This window comes from Euprymna scolopes, chromosome 33 (genome assembly GCF_053919585.1).
Source record: "Euprymna scolopes isolate OS-2025 chromosome 33, ASM5391958v1, whole genome shotgun sequence".
Taxonomy (NCBI): Eukaryota; Metazoa; Mollusca; class Cephalopoda; order Sepiida; family Sepiolidae; genus Euprymna; species Euprymna scolopes.
In genome coordinates, this window is record NC_136514.1 from 57,600,040 (window position 1) to 57,625,077 (window position 25,038).

Sequence of the window (25,038 nt, forward strand, 5' to 3'; positions counted from 1 at the left end):
TAAAGGGCAGTAATGTGGGCTATATTTCAGAGATCCGAGTAATTAATGACAAAAAAATGTTGAAATCAAGATGAATTTACTAATATGGGGGTTACAGCCCCGTGTGTATGTGGAGAGAGGGCAGCACAAAAAAACTTAATCCTAAACAATTCAAACCCCTTTCAATAAAATAGAAATTAAAAGAAAGCTATTAAGTGCATATGTGGACAGAAGAAATAGGTGGTCATTCTTTCAGGAAACTCAAGTTATTTACCTCTTTTTACCTGTTCACAAATTGCTTGAAGTCTAAACTTTAAAATCTTTAAAAAAAAGAAAACTGTCATAAAGAAGACTAAATCATATGTCCCCTTTGTTTGACTTTGAAACCGATATTATGCAATAGTAACACTGGATGAGACAAAGAATTTTACAGAAAGACCATCTGTCTGCAATGCATCAAAGGGAGTCCGTCAACTTTTTTAAGGCTGATACTTCGGTAATTTCTTCAAAGCTTCCAGTCCTCTTTTTAAAGAAGAGTAAAAAGATTGCTTCATTCCAGTTGTCCACTCTGCATTGAAAACATGGCTTCATATACTTCTGTAGGAATTGCATCCTATCCAGGAAACTTGTTATTACACAGCCGACATAGAACATGCTGTTGCTCTTCTATAATTGATGTGACTGTGTTGCAGTCATACTTTTACTCTTCCAGCTTAGCATCAACTTTTGTCATTGGAGTGAGCAGTTTGTTAAAGTTTTTTTTTCACAGCACAAGATGCTCAGTAAAATTAATGGTCACTATACCATTCTTGGCTTCAAGTCTTTCGTTTATCAAAGTTTCTTTGATTTGCTTGCTTCACCATTTGATAGATACACGTTCCCTGCATTTCCCAACAAATGCTCATCAGTTTACATTATGATCAACCATATTTGTCTAACAATTGAAATTGAAGCTTTGTATCAAGCTTATACCTTACAACTTTCAGAACAAAACTATTTGTGATATTAGTTTTAAATTGGGATTTCTTTTTGACAATAAAATTGTTATATTTTCTTTGTATTTTTCTGTTTGTTTCACTTTTTCTCAGAAACTAATGGGCAGATCTGGCTAAAATTTTGTGTGGACTTTTATGATAAGGTGTAGCGAATTTAGTATTAAGGTATGTGTTTGATGCACAATTCGGGATTATACGGATTAGTCACCAGAATACCACATTTACTCTAGAAGTTTGGCATAAGTCTAGAATTTGGCCTAAATTAACTTTACTTTGGATGGAATTCACCCAGGATGGGTTAAGCCAGCTCCTTCCATAGAGCATACAGCATCACAGATTACGCACAGTGGTCCACAGCAGCCAAAATAGTTATGGGCAGTCAGTCCTGGGATCAGTGGCTAACACAATAAACCTGCGGATCAGAGGTAAGTTCAACATCAACTTTGTATATAACCATAAGCTGGCCTCCCGAGTGTCTTCACTAATCTTGGAGTGGTTCTGGAATATTGCTTTGTAGATGAATTGTGTTGTGGCATGCAGTGTGGCTAAACCAACAAAGTCTTCTCTAAAAGTGCTTGGTTAGCCAACACTGATATTTCAATAAACTTGGTTAGCCAACACTGATATTTCAATAAACTTGGTTAGCCAACACTGATATTTCAATAAACTTGGTTAGCCAACACTGATATTTCAACAAACTTAACTTGAATCAAATTCTCACTAGAAAGTGTCCAAACATAATCAAGCCTTGGAAAGAGTTGAGACATAGTAATAAATCAATAACTCTAGTCTCACGCCGAGTTTCTTTTATTGTGTCAGTGTGAACAAAACTGGGGAAGGGCTTGGCATAGATTTTACAAGGAAGCAGACAGGTAAATGACATCAAACATCGCCTCGTTAAGATATTCCCTTGCTAAGGCAAAAATATTAATGCTGCTATTGCTGAATGTATGGGTGTCTTCATTTGCATATCAGATTAAGAGTAACTGGCTATCAATTTATCCTGTACTATATCTGTGAAAGAATGTAATTAAAAACAAGGCCCTATACCAAGATCAAACAATTTTGAGTAAAGTTTTATGCAGTTACTATACCTACTAATTTATTTTTCTTTTCTAAATTATTGAGATTTTTTAATATTTAATATACTAAATGTATTTTAATAGAAACGTGGGAAATAAAGTGTTTTTTTTAATTCATTTTTGCTGAAAGTAGATAATGTGATTTAACCACTTTACAATCATTATTGTCTTGAGAAAAAAAAATGAAGAAACGGAGACAGGAGAAAAAGGAAAGGAGGAGAAAAGGGAAAGGAGGAGAAAAGGGAAAGGAGGAGAAAAGGGAAAAAGGGAAAGGAGGAGAAAAGGGAAAGGAGGAGAAAAGGGAAAGGAGGAAAAAGGGAAAGGAGGAAAAAGGGAAAGGAGGAAAAAGGGAAAGGAGGAAAAAGGGAAAGGAGGAAAAAGGGAAAGGAGGAAAAAGGGAAAGGAGGAAAAAAGGAAAGTAGGAAAAAAGGAAAGTAGGAAAAAAGGAAAGTAAGAAAAAAGGAAAGTAAGAAAAAAGGAAAGTAAGAAAAAAGGAAAGGAAAAAGGAAAGAAGGAAAAAGGAAAGGAAAAAAGAAAAAAAAGAAAAGGAAAAAAAAGAAAAAGAAAAAAAAGGGAACGTACATTTTTAAAAGACTAAGTACTTGTATAAAAATAACTTCAGTTTAATGTAATCTGACTAGATTTGATCAAATACTGTGATCCAAGAGAGAGAAAGAAAAAAGAAAAACTCCCATATGTACTTTTAGTCAGATTACTTTCACATAACAAACAAGTTTTTTGCAAATCTTTTGTATTGCTCCACAGTAATTTTAATGATTAACAATCCTCAGATCGGCATGAAAAATACCAGCATTGGAAGACGCACTACGACACAATAGAAATGAGTTGTGGTTAGGGTTTGCAGGTCAGTTCTTATGCATAGGAATAGCGAGGAGCAGCAAAAAGGAGGACAACATAAAGTATTACTGAAGTAGTAAAAACAGATTTTATGTGGATTTGGTTTAAAAGAGCCGATTCCTGGAACAAATAAATATTAATTTAGTTCTATAGAGTTATTATGTTCTAAAAAGTAACCCGGTCTCTCCTAGAAAGACCTTAAAGGCACACGAGGATTGCTGGAATGCTTGACAATGTTTAGGTCATATAGAATTTGATTTTCTGCCAAGTCATTTAATTTGCAATAACCAGCCGATTTATTGGATAGGACTGTTCCCATCTCCTGTATAACCTAATTGGGAGAATGGCTCAGCCATCAGTATCCCATCTTTCACGGGTCACTACTCATAGCCAACAATTGACCAGGTTTTCATGTGGGATTGCAGTCGACGAATTTGTATCTGTGCCAACAGGGCACGTCAATCAAGAGAAGTCTATCAAGCAGGTGTACAAAGTGTGATGTTGTATGGCAGTAAAACCTGGCCGTTAACTAGTGAGAGTTGATGACATATTATTCATACAGGGCAACACTGATCAAGAATATACTAACTTTGTGTGACTTTTTTTGTAGTATTTTTACTATGAGCTGGAAATGCAATCATACAGCCAAATACTCTTTATATAATAAGATGAAGCAAATATTTAAATCAAAAAACAGTATCATAACCAAAGTAATTATAAAATCGAATCCACCAAATTAAAATTTGTTCTTTTTTTTTGTGTGGGGGGGGGGGGATAATGAAGACAAAAAATAACTTAATCATGTTAACAGGTTGACAGACTTTATCACCCATACGTGTGCACATGTTAATTCTATTACACAAAGCCACAGTTATAAACCAGGTGGTCAACTTGCACCGAGGTTTAGATCATCTTTATATTAAAAGCTAACTTTCACTAGATAAAATCTAAATTTGAACTGTCACTGTACATATAATGTAAATAAGGGAATCATTTGTTGCCTACAACATTGAGCAAAAAAACAATATGTAGTAATAGCAATAGATATCAAGAGGAAATGGGCAGTTGAAGAGAAACCCTCCACTAAAACAAAATATTTAGAGAACATGACCAACTCCAAGAAATCTGCACCAAACATCAAAGGACACCACTCGAAAACTCATCATATTTTGTAGTAGTAGCATATGGGTTAGACCTCTATACTGCTATTTTTTTTAGCCAGTTTGAAAAATTGTCTTCAAATAGATGGGTTGTAGCATAGCCTCCTTCCAATCGAGACTGGACAGTGTAGGATCAGGTGGTCTGTGTCCTAGGGGGCTTCCTTGCCCTTTGGGCAGATTGGGAAGTCTATTTGTCTCCACCTGTGTTTGTTTACTGCAGGGTCTTGTTCTGATTTGGTTTGCGGCTACCCACTGCTTCTTACTATTTGTAGCAAAACCTGGGAGGCGCAAAGGATCAACACTTTGTAGTAGTGTTCAGGTTTTAAAACTAAGAGTGATCCATCCAGGTGATCAGACGAAATTTAGAGACTTTCTGAATTCCCTCCTGATCAATTCTTCTACACTGCCACAACGGAAATGAAAATCACATTTTGTATATCATATACGAATGTCTTGTTGGAAAAAATTCAAAGAATATGTAATCCATATGACATCAGGACAGTATTCAGGAGCAACTCAACTCTCCAGAAGCATCTTGTGCAAGTCCAGCATGTTACAGAAAAATTCCTGAGCATGCATGTGATTCCATGTAAACGTGGAAAATATACAAAAGTGAGACATGTCGCCCACTAAAAATAGGGTTAGAAGAACACCGGAAAGCTATAATCTGTGGAGATATTGAAAAGTCTGGTATAGCTGATAACGTATGAAAGGAAAAAAGGAAACAATTTATCCTCATAGGATAAATGAATGATTGTCATGGTTACATACAGACGAGAAAAAACAAATATGCAATGTGAAGTTTCAGCATAATTTTATAAATATAGATAAAATTTCTGCACAGGAGTTTATGGAACTTGTGTAAAAGAATAAAAATACAAATTAACTATCAAACCTCTGATTTCTAAGTCACCAACAATAAGTTTGGCGAAGATGGAGAGTGCACCTTATGCACAAAGATGTAAACTGAGGCAACAATCCCATTCCCAAAAGTGAGTGAAGAAGTAATGCCTGGGAGGATGCACCACTTAAGACCGAGTTAGACCATGCTACATCCTTTCAGAAGAGACAGTCTCTAGTGTGTCAGATCGAAGCATTATTTCAGATCATGTCAACCAAATGAAAATGTGACAATGGAAAGGGGAGGAAAGGAGCTACTGCTAAGTTGTATCCAAATTCTCTAGGAAAATCTTTGATCCCCTGAGAGGTTTGACCATACGTAGATTGTGCTTTACTATGAAAATAGTTTTTATGTACACCATCTGAACTACTTGTGTCGAAACGCAAACGATCTTTGCATGTTTAATCAAACACGGTTAATGTGATGGCTCAGCAAGAGTGTTCTCATCCAAACCTTGTATGAACAATCGTTCTGAGAGTCAAAGTAAAACGTATCAATTGATAAGTTACAGCAAACACAGCAGTATCTTACAAAACTTGATTGACTTCCTTCCACCATAAGAAAACAACAAAATTGGAAGCTGAGAAAAAAGAGCAACATTTTCAAAGAGGTACTATCGCTCTACAAAATAGCCACAAACTTGTCAGAATTCACCAACAGCATATCACAAGTAAAGATAAGGAGGTAATCCCTGAGGGGATGAACTTCATAGAACTGAGTGGGACCATACCTTCTCTCGGCAGAAGAGGCAGCTCCTGGTCTGTTGAATGCCAAGGCAAACCATGCAGAGAATGAAACCACGATGCATATCTTTAAAACCTGTCTTAATTGTGTAAACATACACATTATTGCATGTTTTAGTGCAAAGATGCATACTACAAGACCACCTTTGCTTTAAAAAAAATAATGGCTACTGAAATGTGAGGTTCCATGCTGAGATTGTTAGCCACAACCAGCAGATAATCCCCATCTGTGCAATGAACATACACAAACAGAAGGCATCTATTTAATCTTTGTTTGGAATTGAATCAGCTATTTCAAATACGAGAAATCTAAAGTAAAAAAGCTATTGCGTTTCTGAATTTTTGAGATGAGGATTGGCTATTCATATAATTTGGATTCTTCAGACTACTGTTCTCATCTTGAGTGTCACTTTCAAGTGTCAATTGATTAACTGATTGGAGGTTACATCGACTGAAACGTGAAAAGACAAGATGAATACTCAGTAAAATGATCCAGATGAGAATAATCGAAAGAATCCAAAATATAAAAAAAAGTCATTTTAATTCCATGCAATCTAAAAAATAAAAAGCTATTGCAAACTCTAGAAGTATAATCTTATATCGATATGCAGACATATCTAAAATAAATTTTAAAAAATAAACCCTAGTTATTGCATGTATTGTTCTTTATCCTTAAATAAGGCACAGTTTTATTTATGGCGAATACCATGCTCAAACTATTAATGATACAATCCTTGATAGAAATCTACAACCATTGTTTCTTTTTTAATCATATTTCAGATTATTTTAATTTCTCCAAATTTTGATATGATTTATTCAATATTATAAGTCAGACATAAATTTACTTACATGCTCTGCCATTACTTTCGACATCAAAGAAGCACCGAGAACGGTGAGTTCCATTAACAGTCATCCTAAAAAACAAAACAAAAAAAAAATTAGTCTTCATATTTCATTTTTTTTTTTAAATATTGCAAAGCTCTTTTCTTTCACAAACTGATGCATATTTTACCAGGATAAGAAATTTGCTACAAATTATTGAATACTCCACTAATGATGTTGACAGACGGATGGTTGTTTTAGGTTTTCATGCTATTTAATGCCGAATCCAGTAATTTTGAAAAAAAGCTTTTATGCTTCAATTTTTTTATATGTTCAAATATTTATTCATGGTATTTGGTTTGATTATTTTGTAGAAGAATATTGTTTTTGTTTTTGACTTTGTAAGACATGACTGAGTTTTGTAAAGGGGAAAAAAAGACAATGATATCAATGTTTGGTGCATTTTTGTTTAGGAAGGCAGATGCCCAAGCAGGTCGTGAGACAAATGGGATCTACAGGACAACTACACATTCCCCACAGTCCCCAAATAGAGTCTCACCACTGGATGCCTTTTAAGGTCATATCCAGGACCTTGAAAGAAAGGATGAGAGATCTTAGGTTAGTAGATGTAATTGAGTAAATGTAGCAGAAGTAGGTCAAGGGACACATATAAAGTGATAAGAATAGACTTGATAAAAAGGATAAAAACTTGGGGAGAGATAGGTTAGTTTGGAAGTCAATTTCTACGAACAATCACATCGCAACATGTAAAATAGACGTTAAACTGGTGATAATGATGACCAAATGTAACAATGTTTACATAGTTGTGCAAAGGTTATGCATATGGAAACAGATGGTTCCAATACATACAAAAAAGGTTTTCATAATATACAATAGTTAACCACTGTTTATTAGTCATGTTGAACTAATCTATTATATAACTCAAGAAGGAGCTTAGATTATTCCACAACAATATTATGTCCATGAAATAATTTTGAAGATTAAGTTTTAGACATTGATTTTGCCATAAAACAAGGGATAAATTATTTTTCTACAAGGTTTTTCTCAAGAAAAAAAAAAAAATATTAACCACATGAAAATTTGGTGCTTTTGCACATAGCACACCACATTTCTGGTAATGTTGACTGGCAGCTGACATAAAATGCCAGAATATGCCAAGTGCTGATCAAATTAATGAACCAATGAAAAAACGATAAGCACGCTTAGCCAATAAAAATCAAAGTAGATGACTTAATTGGAAGGAAAAATTACTTGGTTTTTAATCATGCACAAATATAATCAGTCCAACCTTAAAAAATTTTCTTTTTAAATGTCAACAGTTGTTCTAAAAATTCTGTAGAAATTGCATGGTCATAGTGAATGGTGTATGACTTATTTCCAACTGTTCTTTCCGGTAAACATGTTCCCAGGACTTGCTGCTGCATTCGATATTCAACTTTTTACAGATCGTCCAGTGGAGATATTTACACTCCAGTGTCTCACACAATATAATAGTTGTCTCTCAATAGAACCTTTCAGTTGAATGTCAGAACGTGCACTTGTTGTCATTGCTGAGACCACTCATCTTAAAAGCATCGGTCATTGTGCCTTGATCTTAGAAACCATTATAATCCTCTCCTGATCATAATTGAGCGATCCTATAGAGCCTTCTTTATCTATATAGTTCTGAGTGAATTCACCCAGAAAATACTTTGTACGCAGTTGGTTGGTACATTCTTCCAGTTTTTTTTATTTTTGAAAAGTTCTTGGTGTAGTTTTTGTGACTCTTTTGGGGTATTTCTGTAGCAGACTTGTTTTCTGATTCTGCCTCATTGTAAAAAAAAAGTCTTATCCAAAATGTTTGGCCTGTTTCGTGATGGTGATCATGTTTTGTTATGTTGATGTATGATTTTGAGGATTAGATTTTAAAGAGGAGCTTCCCAGATATTGCTGGGTGCTCACGATAGTGGCACAATGCCAACAGTCAATCTCTTAGAAACCCATACCTCTTGCTCCTCTTGGCAGATATAGTTTTACATGTATGCGTTGGATTTTGACAAATTAAATGGATTATTTGACTGTGCTTGAAAGAAACTGAAAAATTCAAGTTACAAAAAAAAACAAAAAAAAAACCTATTTACTGAGAACTTGTATCTCGACAGATTATTATTCCAAACTTTTACGTTTACTTTTCTTTCATACTTGATTTTTTATTAACACAACATTTTGAGATAAAATCAACATGCAGTGAAGAAAAAGAATAGCCTAAACTGGTATATAATATAATACTGCAGTAGATAAAATGTCAGTTAACGTTATTGTAGGCTAAGAATTGCAGCAACATTTTTTTCTTTGGCAAGCTCATCATCACTGACCTGCCACACTAAAAATTATTGGATGTAAGTAGTTTGCAAAAGAATCAAAAGATACACAAGGATTTTGTTAATTTTTTTAATCCCAGAACAGACTATTTGACACTTTAAATGCTTCTAAATTTCTTTAAAATTTTGTAGCATGTTTTTTTTATTATTAAAAAAACAATTAAAATGAATTTTTTTTTTTTTTACAAAGAAATCAAAACTCATCAGCCACAATAACTCTTGTATTGTTTTAGCCCAGTAAATTAAAATTTTCCCACTATAAGTAAACATTGTTAAAAATAATTCCTCAACTTAATTGTAGCTTTTTACCTAAAAAATGTTTTTAAATGATCTTTTTTGTGCATTAATTTCAGAATCTTTGATACCCAAGAGAAACAGAAGAATCTTTCTATGATAATCAACCAGATTTTATCCTAAATCCAGGATAACCAGATTAATGAAACCTGAGTATATATCTGCCAGACACTAACTAATGTATATTTAAATACAATATATATATATATATATATATATATATATATATATATATATATATATATATATCAAACATTTTTTAATACAATGAAGGCTGGGAAAAAAAAAATGGGGGGAAGGACGCAGCATGTTGCCCACTTCTCCCTAAATGCTTTTAGTTAAACTATGGGAAAGCATTTGCCACACCCTTTTGCTTGATGTGATAACAGGTACCTGTTGCAAACAGCAAAATCTCAGCAGAAAAATCTTTCATCAACAGGAGAGCTACCTAAATCACAATGCAACAATTCTCTTGTGATAAATAAAAACAAAAAATATTCATCAACAGGAGAGCTACCTAAATCACAATGCAGCAATTCTCTTGTGATAAATAAAAACAAAAAATATTCATCAACAGGAGAGCTACCTAAATCACAATGCAGCAATTCTCTTGTGATAAATAAAAACAAAAAATATTCATCAACAGGAGAGCTACCTAAATCACAATGCAGCAATTCTCTTGTGATAAATAAAAACAAAATATTCATCAACACATCACATGACGAGAGACAAATATTTCAACTTTCTGCCAAAGAAAAGGGTACAGTTGAGAGCATTTTAGAGGCATGAGAAACAAGGAGGAATGCGCATGCTACCGACAAAAGATACAATAGATTTACAAAAAGTTATAATGGCAAACGATTGATATCCATTCGCTTATATTAAGCTATTGTAGCAAGGAAAAAGAAAAAGACTGAATGAACATTAAACAAATTGTATTGTTCAAAATACAGGCAAAAGTAAAAATATACTTGCATTCTAGGCCATTTCATATTGTAGGAAAAATTCTTGTTGATAGCAAGATTGTAAGGAAGGAGTTTGAGGTTTGCTCAGAGTCAGACTTTTTTTAATCTTTGAAAAATCAATAGACAGTTTGAATATTGGAATAAGGAGTCAGAGTCATATATTCTGGAATTCTAGGATTCCTGGGGTTCAGAATCATATCTTCTAACTTAAAACTTTATAACTGTAGTTGGCATGATAAAGAAGTTACGTCTGTTATGTTGTTATCAGAGGAGTTTTACAGCTGACTAGGAAAGTGATATTCATGGTAGACAAATCAGTGTTAAATATTTGTAAACATGCACTAGGTAGCACGTTTAGTGGTTTACAGTGCATGCAAATAAACTTGCTGCACAAAGAGATATATTTAGGCGAATGGAAAAGAGGCCACACAAGAAATTGGAAATATCTCAAATTTGGAATTTTGATATTCAGAATTTGATTTATCTGCAAAAAAATTAAGCATCTCTTCAAACAGATTATATGATCTACTTAGGTTTTCTCCATAAATAATATCTGGCACCCCCTAGAGGCATTGAATTTTTCATGTTCCTAGATTATGAGCAGATTGATCTTTTCAAGTGAACGTTTGCTGGCTATATCTTAAATGGTCCTATTTGGTGTAGGTCTAGAAATGTTTAGTTACTTTTTATGTAGAGTTTATGTTTTAAAAATAAATATTCCCTAGTAATCAAAGGTTTTGCTATGTGTAAATGTACGTGTGCATAAACATAGCAATACACATAAAAAAATTGAAATGGCTTAACATATTTCAATAATGGCATGCATAGAAAGAGCTTTATAAGAAAGAGTCTTTTTAACTTTTTAAAATCTGATTAACATTAAGGAAGTTATGACTATTTTTGTGCCTTGCATTTTGGGATATTTTGCATTTCGTCACAATTTTTACACATTTTCGGTAAAAACGGTATATTTTTGTTAAAACAGAAGATTAAGCAATGAAATTCAATAATGATCTGCTGAAAACATTGTAAAAAAGACAAAAATTAAAAAAAAAATATAGAGGAGTTGTACCGCTCATACACATGAACTAAAAAATTTTTTTTTATAATCAGGTTTTTAATTTAAAAAAAAAAAATTGATCTGGAATAAAAATCAGCAACACAAAAAAATGTCTGTTTACTGCTAACGCTGCTGCTGCTGATAATGATGCTATTACTAATACTACAGTCTACACTCAAACTCAAAACGATTTTTTCCCCGTTTTTAAATTGCTAGCTACCACAATAGAAAACAACATACAATTATTCTTTTAATTGATAAAAACAGTAAAAAGATTTTCTTTAACAGTGGGTGTCCAGAGAAATTTTTAATTTTCAATATTCATGTTGAAATCTTTTTTTTAACACAACAAAAAAACGAGTGGTCAAAAGTATTTCGGACACCCCAAACTATTAAAAGTGACATCTCTTCTAGTTAGTTTCCAAATTTCATGACAAAATTCTTAATACAAACACAGTATGATCATTTACAAATGGGAGGGGGGGGTACAAAATCTTACCTGAAAACATTTTAAAATGTTCATATTTTTATCACTTTATTTGCTTAAAACTCTAAAAAATACATAATGTACGTTATTATTTATTAATTCATTTGAAAGTATATTCATTTCTGAACAAAACGGTATTTTGAAAACTTAAAGTGCTTTGGTTTGTAAAATATAACTATTTTAGCAGAAGCCCATTGAAATCTGAGATTATCCAAAGCATTTTATTGTCCATGATAATAAACGTGATTCCCTAGGGCTTTTTTTATATATATTTTAAAACCATACAAAATACATGCCAAAACATTCCTTAGTATGGGGATTTACTTAGATTAAAAATATATATATAAATTTTAATTGTTCTAATTGATAATTTGCAATTAATTCAGCAAATCACTTCTATCACTCTCTTCTTAATGTATTTTGTTTGACAATCTTACCCCACCCAATCACCCTTATTTTATACCATTTCTATCGCTCACTCTTTTTGATAAAAGTAATAACGAAAAAAAAAAAAAAATAGAGATTGCAATAGTTCATTATAAACAAAAAGGAAGAACACCATAAGTAATAAAACTATTTAACCTGTGGCCAAGAGGGGAAAGAGAGAGAGAAAAGTGGGGACATAAAATCCTAAATTAATTGCTTTTTTTTTTTTCTTTAAATATTCAACTAATTTGGTAAACTCACTTTCTACGCATTCAAACAATCTAATCCAAGCTGAATAGATGTTCCAACTGAGCACATTTTCTGACTTGGTTGAGTAGTTGGTAACTCAATGATAAATACAATTGTTGGTGTTAGAAAGGGCAGAAAAGAAATTTGTTTCAAATCTTTTCTGCCATATGACATACATGCACACATGCTTAATCACGTAGAGTTAATGTGAAATTGAAACTATGAAGCATTATTTTTTTATCTTCTAACACAAGTATTTTAACTATAAACACCATTTAAATTTTTTCTTAGGAAATTAAGCTTAGTTAATTGAGGGGGAAAAATCGATTACAAACCGATTTGAAGCTAGTCATTGTTTATTAAATAGATTCCATCCTGAAATGTGTTTTTGATTTCATGTTAATTTCACTGTCTACCATCACTAAAAGAATGTATCAGGTCTATCCATTTCAACTGTTTTTTTTTTTTGGGGGGGGGGGTGATAGTGTAGTATCCATTTTGCTGTGTAAAGATCATCCTCCCAGAAATTACTTTCTTTTAGGATGAGGTAATGATCCGTTCTGTTGTCATTAAATGATTCCACATAGGCATTAACGTCTCTTTGAGGGGATGGGGAGTAGAATATATTAATTTGTCATAAGTAAGGATAGAATCTTAGCTGTAAAAAAAAAAACAAAAACACTTTTTTTACATGTGCAGAAATTTCCTCTTTGTAAAATTACTTTTGCATGCCAGACTAAATAATCCAATCTGACATTCCAGTTGTTAGGTGATAAATCAATAAAATTAATTATTGATTTATCACCTAACAACTGGAATGTCAGATTGGATTATTTAGTCTGGCATACAAAAGTAATTTTTTTTTTTTTGTTTTAATCAAGTTTGTGTTGAAACATAAATGACTTTATTAATACAACATACACATATTTTTTTTCCTTTGGTTTAGCTGCACAAATGAATTTCTGCTTTATGCAAATTATTTGAATTATTTGGACTACTCTCTCATCCTGAGTGTTACTTTCAAAATTAGCAAATCTCTTCTTCATGGTGAAGTCAATAGTTCTGATTGGAGCTCTATTGAAAAATGTTTGACATGCAGAGATTTTACTTGAAGGAAATAAAGATGATTATTTTTGAAAAACAAAAATATGTATCTTGATCGTGTGGAAACTGATTAATATTAAACAAAGAGGTGATCAAGTTATCTGGGAAAAGATATGACCCACATAATGTTGAAACAAATGCATTCACATTATATAGATTTCTTCATTTTGATCAACAACTCTTTAGCTTGGGATTGAAAATTTCAGGTAATATCAATCATTATTACAAGTGATTAGCATTACTAAGTGCATTCATCATACAAGCCTTGTGTAGTGTAATCAAGAATATATTGAGAAGTAAGGTTTTCTGATCTTCATCATTTGAGATTCAGATTGGGAACGTGAGAGACTGTGAAAGGGAATGTACAATAGAAACTTGTTGTATTGTCTTAGGCGGCAATAGTGTAGCATTGAAGCTAAATAGCTGGAGCAGGGTGATATGGGAGGATAGCTGTTACCCATGCAGCAGTCCCCCTACTCTCTGCAAAGCTAGAGGATCTAAGGAAAAGACAGTTGATACAGCTTGGCTTTAACTATGTTACAGGAGTTGCCAGTGATGACAATATAAAGTCAAGCCACCTTAGGGGGACTGTCTCCAGATTTTCTGTTGAGGTTTACTTCTGTAACCTTTCCCTTGGCAAAGCTACGGAGGTCTTGAATCGGAGTTGCCTTCTCCTAGATAAGCTACCATCCAAAGTTGACGAGCCTAATCTGTCCAAAGTGACTGATTTTAAGGCACCAGTAGACCGCCTTTGTCCCTTCTCCCAGTTAGTATAAACAGTTTAGTTTAGTAGCTAAACCACACGAGAAGGCCAGGAGCTGGGCTTGATTGTCAGAGGCTATTTGAGATGCACTCTATGAGGGAATTTTTTAAAGGGGAAGGAGCTTATCCTCACTTCCACCTTAGATTGTGACAACCTTTGAAATAGAGAAACTATGCATGCTGTTACCAGCTGTGCGTTTATAGCCTGAGAAACCAAGTCAATTATTGTGGTGAAATGTCAAAATATTTGTTGAGCACATATGCTTGACTGATGCAAACACCACCTACTCAAGCTGTGCCAGAGTTATATATATATATATATATATACATACATACTGTAGTATAAAATTAAGTCAATCAATCTTTCACAGTTTGATCCCATAAAGCAGTACGTCTAACTAGCAATACATATGAAAAAATTGAAATAGCTTAAAATATTTCAATATTGGTATCTATAGAAAGACCTTCATGAGCTCTTTTTAAATTTTTTAAATCCAATTCGCATTAAAGAAGTTATGACTATTTTTGTGCCTCACACATTTTGGATATTTTTCCCTCTTTAAGACCATATGCGTTTTGTCACATTTTTTACACTACTTTTTTCAGTAAAAATGATATATCTTTGCTAAAACAGATTAAGCAATGAAATTTACCATATAAGTGTATTTTTGTGCTAGGAATTAGAATATGCTACTGAAAATATCCAAAAATTAATGATTTCCAAATAATCTGCAGTAAATGCACATAAATATGCTGCAATTCCTTAAAAATGCCATGTATTCATTAAAAGAAGTTAAAGAACTCAAAGCTGAATTGTAATGCATTATATGTACAAATAACTGAAATCGGAATATAGGACTGTTTAAAAATGAATATATTGCAATATTTCTTTGGTATTATTGTAGATTAATACCTTCCGTTACCCCCACCCTATCTGATCACCTCTCCAAAATATGCGATTTTACCTTTGTAGACAATTATGTGTGAATACCTTAAAAAACTTTAAGTATTATTTTAGAATTTAATGTAAAATGATTCCCCATTTTCAGCGATTCTAGCGTTTTAGGGCAGTTAACCATTTTTTTTTCTATCGGAGAAATCCTGTGTGCCTTTTTTTTTTTTTTTTTTCTAAAGATGCAGTGTGGTTTTAAGAGGGTCTTTGTGCAATTATGAGAGGGTGGGGAAGTTTCCACTGACTTTGGGTTAATGATAGCGCTAAGGAAAATTATGTGTGAACACCCTGAAGACTTGATAGAAACAAAACAAAAACAATCTTAGAATTTAGAGTTGGGATTAGTTTCACATAAATTTAATGTAAAATAATTCACCGTTTCGAGACCATTCTAGCGTTTTAGGACAGTTAACTAATTTATTTTTTTATGAGTGATAAATGGTGCACTTTTCTTTAAGGAAGGATTTTTTTTTAGACATTTATATGTAGCTTACCAAGGAACTTTGGTGAGGAGCTTAGACTTAGCGTTATTGTCAGGGTTAAAGGTTTTAAGAAGAGGAGGCTTGCCACTCGTACCTAGGGTTAGAGGTAGGATTAAGGGAGTTTTTTTTTTTAAGGCGTTTGACCCCCATATTTACGATTAGTGGGTCATAATTATTGGCCTTTGAAAATATTAAGCCTTAGATTTTGGACATCAAATTACTTTTAAATATGAAATTTATTTTTGTTTGTCATAATTCTTAAGATGTGTGAAACTTTAGAATTACGACAAATAGACAAAAATAAATTTCATTTAAAACAAGTGATGTCACTAAAAGAAAACGTGACGTTTGAAAAACTTAAGTATTTTTGCCCACTTATTTAAATATCAAAAAACATTTTTTGCTAAAGCTAAGAAATCGTTCACAAATTTTTGATAAATTTGGTTTTTATTTTCAATTACATTTCTTGTCCAAGTGACACATTATTTCATTAAACTTTCCAGTTTAAGACGCTTTTTTTTTTATTTCTCTATCTCGACTTTGGGCCAAGATCAGTGTAGTATGCTACACTACACCTTTTCTGTCCTTTGTAAGTGAAGGAGAAATCCTTCATGACTGAGACAATTTTTATGTTTGTTTCTATCCAGATTGACCCTTTTTGGAAAGCTGGATTTTCCTTGCATTAAAAACTGACCTTGTGTCTAACTGTCCTCATGGGGAAGCAAGTAAATAGGAACGTAACTAGAAACTGAGCACCTCCTACAAATATTTAAATATTGATTTTGTATTTAAAAAATTTTGTTTTATATATATAATTGGGTAGATTAGTGCCCATTCAATTATATAATCCACTGAAAAAAATTGTAAAAAAAAAAAAAAAATGAATATATATATATGGGGGGGGGGGTTATTGCTCGCACACATGAAGCAAAAAACAAAAAAAAAAAATCAATTTCACATTTTCGGGGTTTTTTCTTTTTGTTTTTAAAAAATAAAACACTGTTTAATTCACCGTTAAAAACTAATGTAATGGATAAAAGTGCACACGTTACATATTTGTTTTTCAATTATATTTTTTAAATTTGACCAAAAGTAACGCCGGATTGCTTCAAAATTATATATTCTGATAACCGAGCTCTAGTTAAGCTAATTATGTTCTAATAATATGAGCTTCAATTAAATATGTAAGAACATTTTTTTTATATTCATATTTTAATTTTTTTAATTTTTAATTCATTCAGGAATAAAAAACAAAAAAAAATTTGTTTACGGTAAAGTACAGCGATAGTAGCTGCTGCTGCTACAGATCGTTTTTTTTAGATACTTTTTAAAAATAGAACGATTTTTTTCCAGGTATCATAATTTTAAATTGCTCGGTACAAGATAAAGTTACATTTTTATTTTTAATGGATAAATGTAATAAAAAGATTGATTTATTTAACAGTGGGTGTCCAAAGAAATTTTTTTTCAAAATTTTCCAAACTCGTCATGTTGAAGTCTTTTTTATAACAAAAAAAAAAAAAAAATATGAGCTGTCAAAAGAATTTCGGACAACCGAATCTATTAAAAGTAATATCTCTTCCAGTTAATTTCCAAATTTCATGACGAAATTCTTAAGAGAAACGTGGTACGACTGTTTACAAATCAGGGAGGAGGGGGGGGGGCACTACAAAATCTTACCGAAAACGCTGTTGTATGATGTTAACATGTTTAGCACCTTATTTGCCTAAAACTCTTAAAATATACAATGTACATTATTATTAATTAGTTTATTTGAAAGTATATTCATTTTCAAACAAAACGGTGGTATTTTGAGGACTTAAGATGCTTTGGTTTCTAAAATATGATGATTATAGCAGAACCCCCTTGAAATCTGTAATTATCCAAAGCGGTTTATCGTGTGTATTGCTAGTCTAAGAAAGCAATACTTCATTCTGATTACCCAGTTTTTTTTATTTCACTCAGATATAATTTGGTTTGCTGCACTTTCTTTCTGATAATATTTTGACCGGCTAGACATAATTTTAAAGTAGAGACATTTTTCATCACTGAACTACTCCGAACTATGAGCTTATGCTATTTCTCAACCAACTGTGACTATCTGATAACCAATTATAGATGTTTAACATAAAAATGAAACTATTTCTTACCCTGATATTAAGGACCTGGGGAAATTCCGTGGAATGAGAAATAAAAACTGATATTTTGTGAATAGCACAAAAAATTAGTCTTTTTAGACAGAAAAACTAATAACACACACAGCAAATATGAGTTTTTTAACATTTCTATGAACATGATGTCCATTGTATTTTAAATATAGAACTGACTGATAGGAGATAAATTAACACGTACCAATACACAGAAATTAATATTATACTACATAGTTCAATACAATTAATAAAATCACATTGTAAGAGACAATCTTTAATTTACTCCTTCAGCCCTGTTGGCAGATAACGTTTTCTTTTTTTGCCCCGTTTCTTTCAAATGTTCCCTTTTTTATGTAATGTTTCGCTGACTTCTTTCTTCAGTGAAGAATCACTATATGTCGAAATTATGAGTTTATTGTCATATTAGCATTGTTATTTGTGTAAAATCTTACCAATTTTTCATTCTTCTATTTCAGAGAATGCATATCTGTGATTCTAGATGAATAAGGCCTTATTAACCGGTTTTCATTTGTCTTCCGTATTCCAAATCATTACAATTTATTCATCTAAAATCTAATCCAAAATGGACCAATTTCGGAAGCCACAGTGTTTTGATGGTAATCCTTCAGCGACTGATTATGCGGACTATTGGACACATTGGCTCTGTACATTCAACAACTTCTTGAGATCAATTGACTGTCCACCAACTAACAAACTAGACTTTCTTACCAATTACATCTCTCATCCAGTGCACAAATAGCAAATTGTGACTCATATGAATCAGCCATTGCTAAACTAGAGTATTTTTTCGTAAAGCACTCTAACATTTTTCATTCTAGACATCTTTCGGCAACCTCTAGCTGGTGAAATGATTGGTGATTTTTAGCAGAAGCTAGATTTGCTTACTGCAGATTGTTGCTTTGAGACAATAACGGCTGAAGAACATTGTGACCAAGCAGGCATTTGCTCTCATACAATTCGACAACGATTCTTACAAAGGACACTCAATCTGAAAGATGCTTCCGACTTAGCTCGTTCTCTAGAAACAGCCCAGAAACAAGACAAATCTTATATCAACTTTACACGATGTGGCGCCACCGCCAAACCATCAGTGACTTGCAAGATTTCTCATACTTTTAAATGCCCCGCCCATGATGCTGTCTGTAGAAGCTGCAGCAAAAGGATACATTTCCAACTAGTCTGCCGATCAAATCGCTCCCCTAAAATGTGACTTCTGCTTGTGAATCATCAATCTCATCCAGTGTAACCGCTGCATCACCTGATTGTTTGTTGAAAGCCATAATTAAGCTTTCAGTGAATGGAATAATCCTGGAGACTCTGGTGGATAATGGTAGCTCAGGAAGCAATATATCATCGAACATCATCCATAAGTACAACTGGCCGATACAAACTTCTCGCAGGAAGATATCAATGGCGTCCACAGCCTTATCAAACAGTACATTAGGTCACTGCTATGCGATATTAGCATATAAACGGTTTACCTACCCGAGTTTCAAACTTTTAGTCTTTTCTTCTCTTAGCTTGGACATCTTAGCCACAACTTTCTCAAACTACACTTAAAGGTAGAAATACCCTTAAGGGGCCACAAAGATCCCTTCTCTGTATGCGTCATAATGGCATCCCATCTTGTTTCTCTAACACTATTCAAACATTTATCGCCTGGTTGCAAGCCTATTGCTACAAAAATCCAGAAGACACTGATCCATCAGCAGTTTATACAATCCAAAATTCATGACCTTCTAAAAGACGGTATTATCGAACCCTCTTTCTCTCCCTGGAGAGCACAGGTTCTAGTAACTACTAACGATCAATGCAACAAGTGTCTTGTCATGACCTTGGTCAGCCCATTAACCGCTTCACGTACCTTGATGCTTATCCTTTACTAAGAATTAATGAACTAGTCCAAAAAAATTGCTTGCTATTCTGTTTTTACTATCCCAGACTTGCAGAATGTGTATCATCAAATATCAATACAAGAAGAGAAGAAATTCACAACTTTTGAAACCTGTGGAAATCTATATCAATTCTGCCGTATTCCATGTGGCATAACAAACGGTGTATCATGTTTCTAACGATCGATAAACAATCTAATAAAACGCAAGAAGGTTGCCAACACTTTTGCATATGTTGATGACATCATTATATGTGGTCGTAATATGATGGAACATGATGAAAACTTTAATCGTTTCTTAGATGTTGCCAGGAAGTATGACATAAATTTCAATGAGAACAAGAACATTATGTGAACTGAGTCACCCTCTTAGGATATGAAGTGTCATTTGGAGTTGTAAAACCAGATCTTGAACGCTTCCATGCTTTGAGATATCTACCTCCACCACAAAATACTAAATTACAACGGGTTGTTGGAATGTTTTATATTATGCTCAGTGGATTCCTCGTTTCTCAGATAAAATTCGACTGCTAGCACAGAACCAAGTCTTCCCCCTACCTGAATCCTGCTTAGCGGATTTTACCGACCTCAAAGAACTTGAGCACACTTCACTTACGATAACTGATCCTAACATACCCCTTACCGTAAAAATCGATGTTTCAGACATTGCCCTGGCTGCCACTCTCAATCAGAACAACCACTCAGTTGCTTTCTTTTCGCGATCTCTTTTAGTTAGCAAGCAACATTACTCTTTGATCGAAAAACATGCCATCATCGAAGTAGTACGTAAATGGCGTCACTACCTTATCGGTTCTGCCTTTAAACTCATTACAGACCAACACTCGATAGCTTTGATGTATGACCTGAAACATTCAAGCAAAATAAAGAATGAGAATCGAACTATCAGCCCTTACATTTGATGTAATATACCGTCCAGGGAAAGATAATGCAGCCACAGATACATTTTCTCGAGCGGTTTGCTCCTTAACTAATTCAACCAGTCTACAAGAACTACACGTTTTATTGTCATCCAGGCATCACACGAATATCTCAGTTTGTATGTTTGTGTAATTTCCTTTACTCCATCAAGGATGTTCGATGAACAATTGGGAACTCTTCTGTCTGTGCAGAATTAAAACCGCAATTTTTTTCATCCAACTAATTTTAAGCTTGTCAAAGCTACATAACCATTTGAACGCTTAAGTGTTGACTTTAAAAGTCCCCTGCCATCGAATAGTCGAAACAAATTATCGACAAATATTCACACTTCCCCTTTGCCTCTCCTTGTCAAGATTTTGCCTCTCCTTGTCAAGATTTGTCCTCACAAAAAGCCATAAATTGTTTCTGTCAACTATTTTCACTATTTGGTATGACTTCCTTTATTCACTCTGACAGAGGTCCATCATTCCTTTCAACAGAACTAACAGATTTTTTGCATAAAAAGGGAATAGCAATGAGCTGCACAAGCACCTCTAACCCACAGGAAAATGGCCAGGTAGAATGACTAAATGCCATGTTATGGAAAACGATATCGCAGGCATGATGCCTTGCATTCCATACTTTCGTTATTGTGTACTGCCACTAACATTACACCTCACCAGCAAATATTCCAGTATAATCGAAAATCAACATCTGGTACCTCTCTTCTCGGTTGGCTTTTGAATCCGGGTCCAGTCCTGATGAAAGGTAACATACTGTCATCTATATATTAATACGATAGCATGTGTGTTATTTTCTGTGTCACGCTTACATTCGGGTCGTTTAATTGTTATGGACTTCCATTTCTTGTAATAAATAATTTTACCAATAATTCTTCATAAGTTTTGGTTTCGGTTATAGCTGATAGCACTCAAGTCATTTAATTTTTTTATAAATAATTTTACTAAGAATTCTTCATAATTTTGGTTTCAGTTATAGCTAATGGCACTCCAATAATCTTCTTTTTTTTTTTTTTTTTTTAAATAATTTTATCAAGAATTCTTCCTAAGTTGGTTTCGGTTTCAATTTTAGCTGATGGCACCATAGTAATCTATTTTTTTTATAAATAATTTTATCAAGAATTCTTCATAAGTTTTGGTTTCGATTATAGTTGAAGGAACTAAAGTTTATATATATATATATATATATATATATTCATAAATTCGGGATTCAGTTTCAATTCAAGCTAATGAACCAAAGTCATATGGATATATTTTTATTTTTGAAATCGTAACTTTATAATTTATAAAAATCGATAGAACATTAACTCTATAATAATATATACGAAATCTGCAAGAATTAAAATATCATATTTAAATGTATTTTATGACCTGGCTATGCCAGTCGTCCCTGCTAGCTTAGATAAATAATTTTGCAGTTTTAACAAAAAAGCTACAAAGCATCTCCATTTACACTGAACATCTACAGAATGCCAACATCAATATATTACATATGAATCAGTCCCCTGTGGAATTTCCACAGGTCCTTCTAGTCTAAGTATGAACTCTTTGTCGACGAAGTTGAATTGCTAAAATGCAACCCTCAATACGCCCATGTTAGACTTCCAACTGGAAGGGAGGAAACAGTAAACAGTGTTGCCGCGTCAACTTGCCCCAAAACCACAAAATGTAGCACCTAATACTAATGACTGTCATCTCGTCAGACTCCATTTCTACAACTAGATACCTCATTTGAATCGGGTGTATCCAAAGAACCTTGTGAAATCTCATTTGGAGGGGGGGGGGTAAAAAAAAAGGAGAAAGAAGGTATTAAATAATACAATTATGAATGAACTTATAGATACTAGGGCATGATGTGAACAGCTAAGCGAGTGAATCATCTAGATCAGCGGTTCTCAACCTTTTTTGACCCATGGACCCCTTTTCCCTTCTTTTTTTTCTTGGTGGACCCCCTTATAATTTTTAGTCATAAAACAATATTCTATTTCTCAATATAATTTTTTGAGCTTTTAATAAACAAATATTATATAATTAAACTTTATTTTTAAATAAAAACTAATTTAATGCAAATAAAGTATTTTACAACATTATAATAATGAAAACTTTATTAACGTTAACTGTTTTTTGTGTTTTTGTTTTTGTAAATTCACGTAATGGAATGAATGTGTGTGTGTGTGTGGTTTTGGTACTTATGCAGGATACGGGCCGTGCTATTTTGTAGATAGGATTTTTAAGTTATACTCAATTTTTACGGTATGTTTTGTTCCATTAAATTGTTAGGTGAATGTACATACATCTCAACCTTTTCCCGGCTATCGCCCCCAAAAGCTATTTTTGACTTAAGTTAATTCATAATCGCCTCCAAGAATAAATAACAAATATTGTAATTATGACTAACCAACACTAGAAACATTTTGTACATGCAAATGGAAAACAAATTAATTAAAAATAATTTTATTGCAAATTTACAAGAAATGTAGAGAGTCTAACTAGTGTGAGCCCTGAGATTGGTGATGCTTCGCTAAAAATTCAATGTCAGGTTTAATATTACTCAAGCAGATAAAATTGATTGAAAATCGCCCCCCAAAATTTGATTTTCGCCCACTAGGAGGTGATTCGCCCCCAGTTGAGAACCGCTGATCTAGATGAAGCAAAGGCTGAAGTAGTGTTACAAGATGGAGAAGACAGAATAATTCACATTTATCCCTCCAAGACTGGTGAAGGCACCCAGGAGGCCAACTGAAGACATGGTTACACACAATCCAAGTAGACATCAAACCTAGCTCTGCTCCACATGTCTATGGCGTTTGTTAATGCAACCAGACCATGGACTACTTATACTTAGCCTAAAAGGTCACAGGTTACAACCCATGGCTAATTAATGGCCCCATTTTTGGAGGGTTTTGCTCTTCTAGTCGATGCATTTATGGCCCCATAAAACAATCCAATTTTAATCAAAATCTATTACATGATTGTCATTCTAGAAAATTTCTAATAAGCCTTTAAGGAGTCTTAAGAAATTCAAGTCTAAAAAACAAATCTTAATTAGTGCATAATGACTACAAATTAAATTATGAAAATTTGAACCATTTCATTTTTTAAATGGGAGGTTGTGACCATATTATGCGGTATCCATTTAAAATATTCCAAAGAAATTAAAAATTGATGCTTAATATTGTTAAAGTTTCACAAAAATTAGAGTATCTGAATTTTCATGAATTTTAACAAAATTTAATGTTTTTTTTATGGTAAGTTCTTTAATTGGTGCTTGTTAAGATAGATGCGACTGATCGATTTTTTTAAATATGTTGTTTTAAGCAAAAACAATATTTACTTAATCATCATGTCGAAAATAGTAATATATCCAAAAATTACGAAAATTCATCGAGTAGAAAATTATTTATAGTTAAAAGTAATTTTTACGGAAAATTGGGGGAAATTGCATTTTCCTTGTAGATTTCAAATACAGGAGACATACTTATCTCCTTTACTTTAATGGCATACTTTAAGACCATAGCGATGCATTTTTTTTTTTTTTTTTAAATACACATTAGGAGTTGCTCTACTTTATGAATTTTTGTAATTTTTGGATATATTACTATTTTTAACATAAGTACTGTCGTTTTTGCTTAAAATGACATTTTTAAAAAAGTCAATGTCGATTATCTTAACAAGCACACTAATTTCTTTAAATAAATTAAACAGTTTACAAAATTCCTTCGACTTACGAGATTCAAACTGGAGTATGGCAAGTGTAAAAAAAAAAATATCAAAATCATTTTCAGTGCTTTGATGCTTTAAGATCATAAGAATTATTGCCTTAGTCAAGTGTATTCTGCCTATTCCTTTTTTTGTCAACCAATCATGTTTATACTGTTTGCATACAGACAAACTTCCAAAACACCTAACTTTTTAATCGATTATAGAGCATATAGATGAGGCGTGTCAAACTCAGAATCCTGCGAGGGCCATAAGAGTAAGTTTATATTAGGGTCGCACTCTCACAATTGTAATTGAAGTCGTTTAATAAAATTATTTCACAATATTTTTCGTTTAACTTAGAAAAATGCAATAATTTGGTTGTATTCAAGAATTCAAATACAAACGTACATGTAGTTTAACAAATAAATGTAATGAAAAAAATTAGCCTGTGATATAAATGTATTCTTTATTTGAATAATAATGAAAATTTAAGTTAACAGTTCAATTGTATCTGAATGCAACAGCAACCAAATCCAATGCACATAAATTATGATAGTTCAAACTGGACAAGTATTCAGACACTTTTCATATTTTGTTCCAAGACTTCACACCTTAATCATATGTCAGGCTGAAA

General features: G+C 32.9%; 1 protein-coding gene across 3 annotated transcripts in view; it reads right to left on the reverse strand.

Annotated features, from left to right (window-relative positions):
* The window catches only part of LOC145258233 (uncharacterized), a 129,120-nt gene that overhangs the window by 89,590 nt on the left and 14,492 nt on the right, over positions 1-25,038 (reverse strand). For all 3 annotated transcript variants that reach the window (XM_080116193.1, XM_080116192.1, XM_080116195.1), the window contains exon 3: positions 6,568-6,632. In XM_080116193.1, the coding sequence (XP_079972319.1) occupies positions 6,568-6,631 (64 nt within the window). In that variant the 5' untranslated portion in view covers position 6,632. The remainder of the gene's footprint in view (positions 1-6,567; positions 6,633-25,038) is intronic.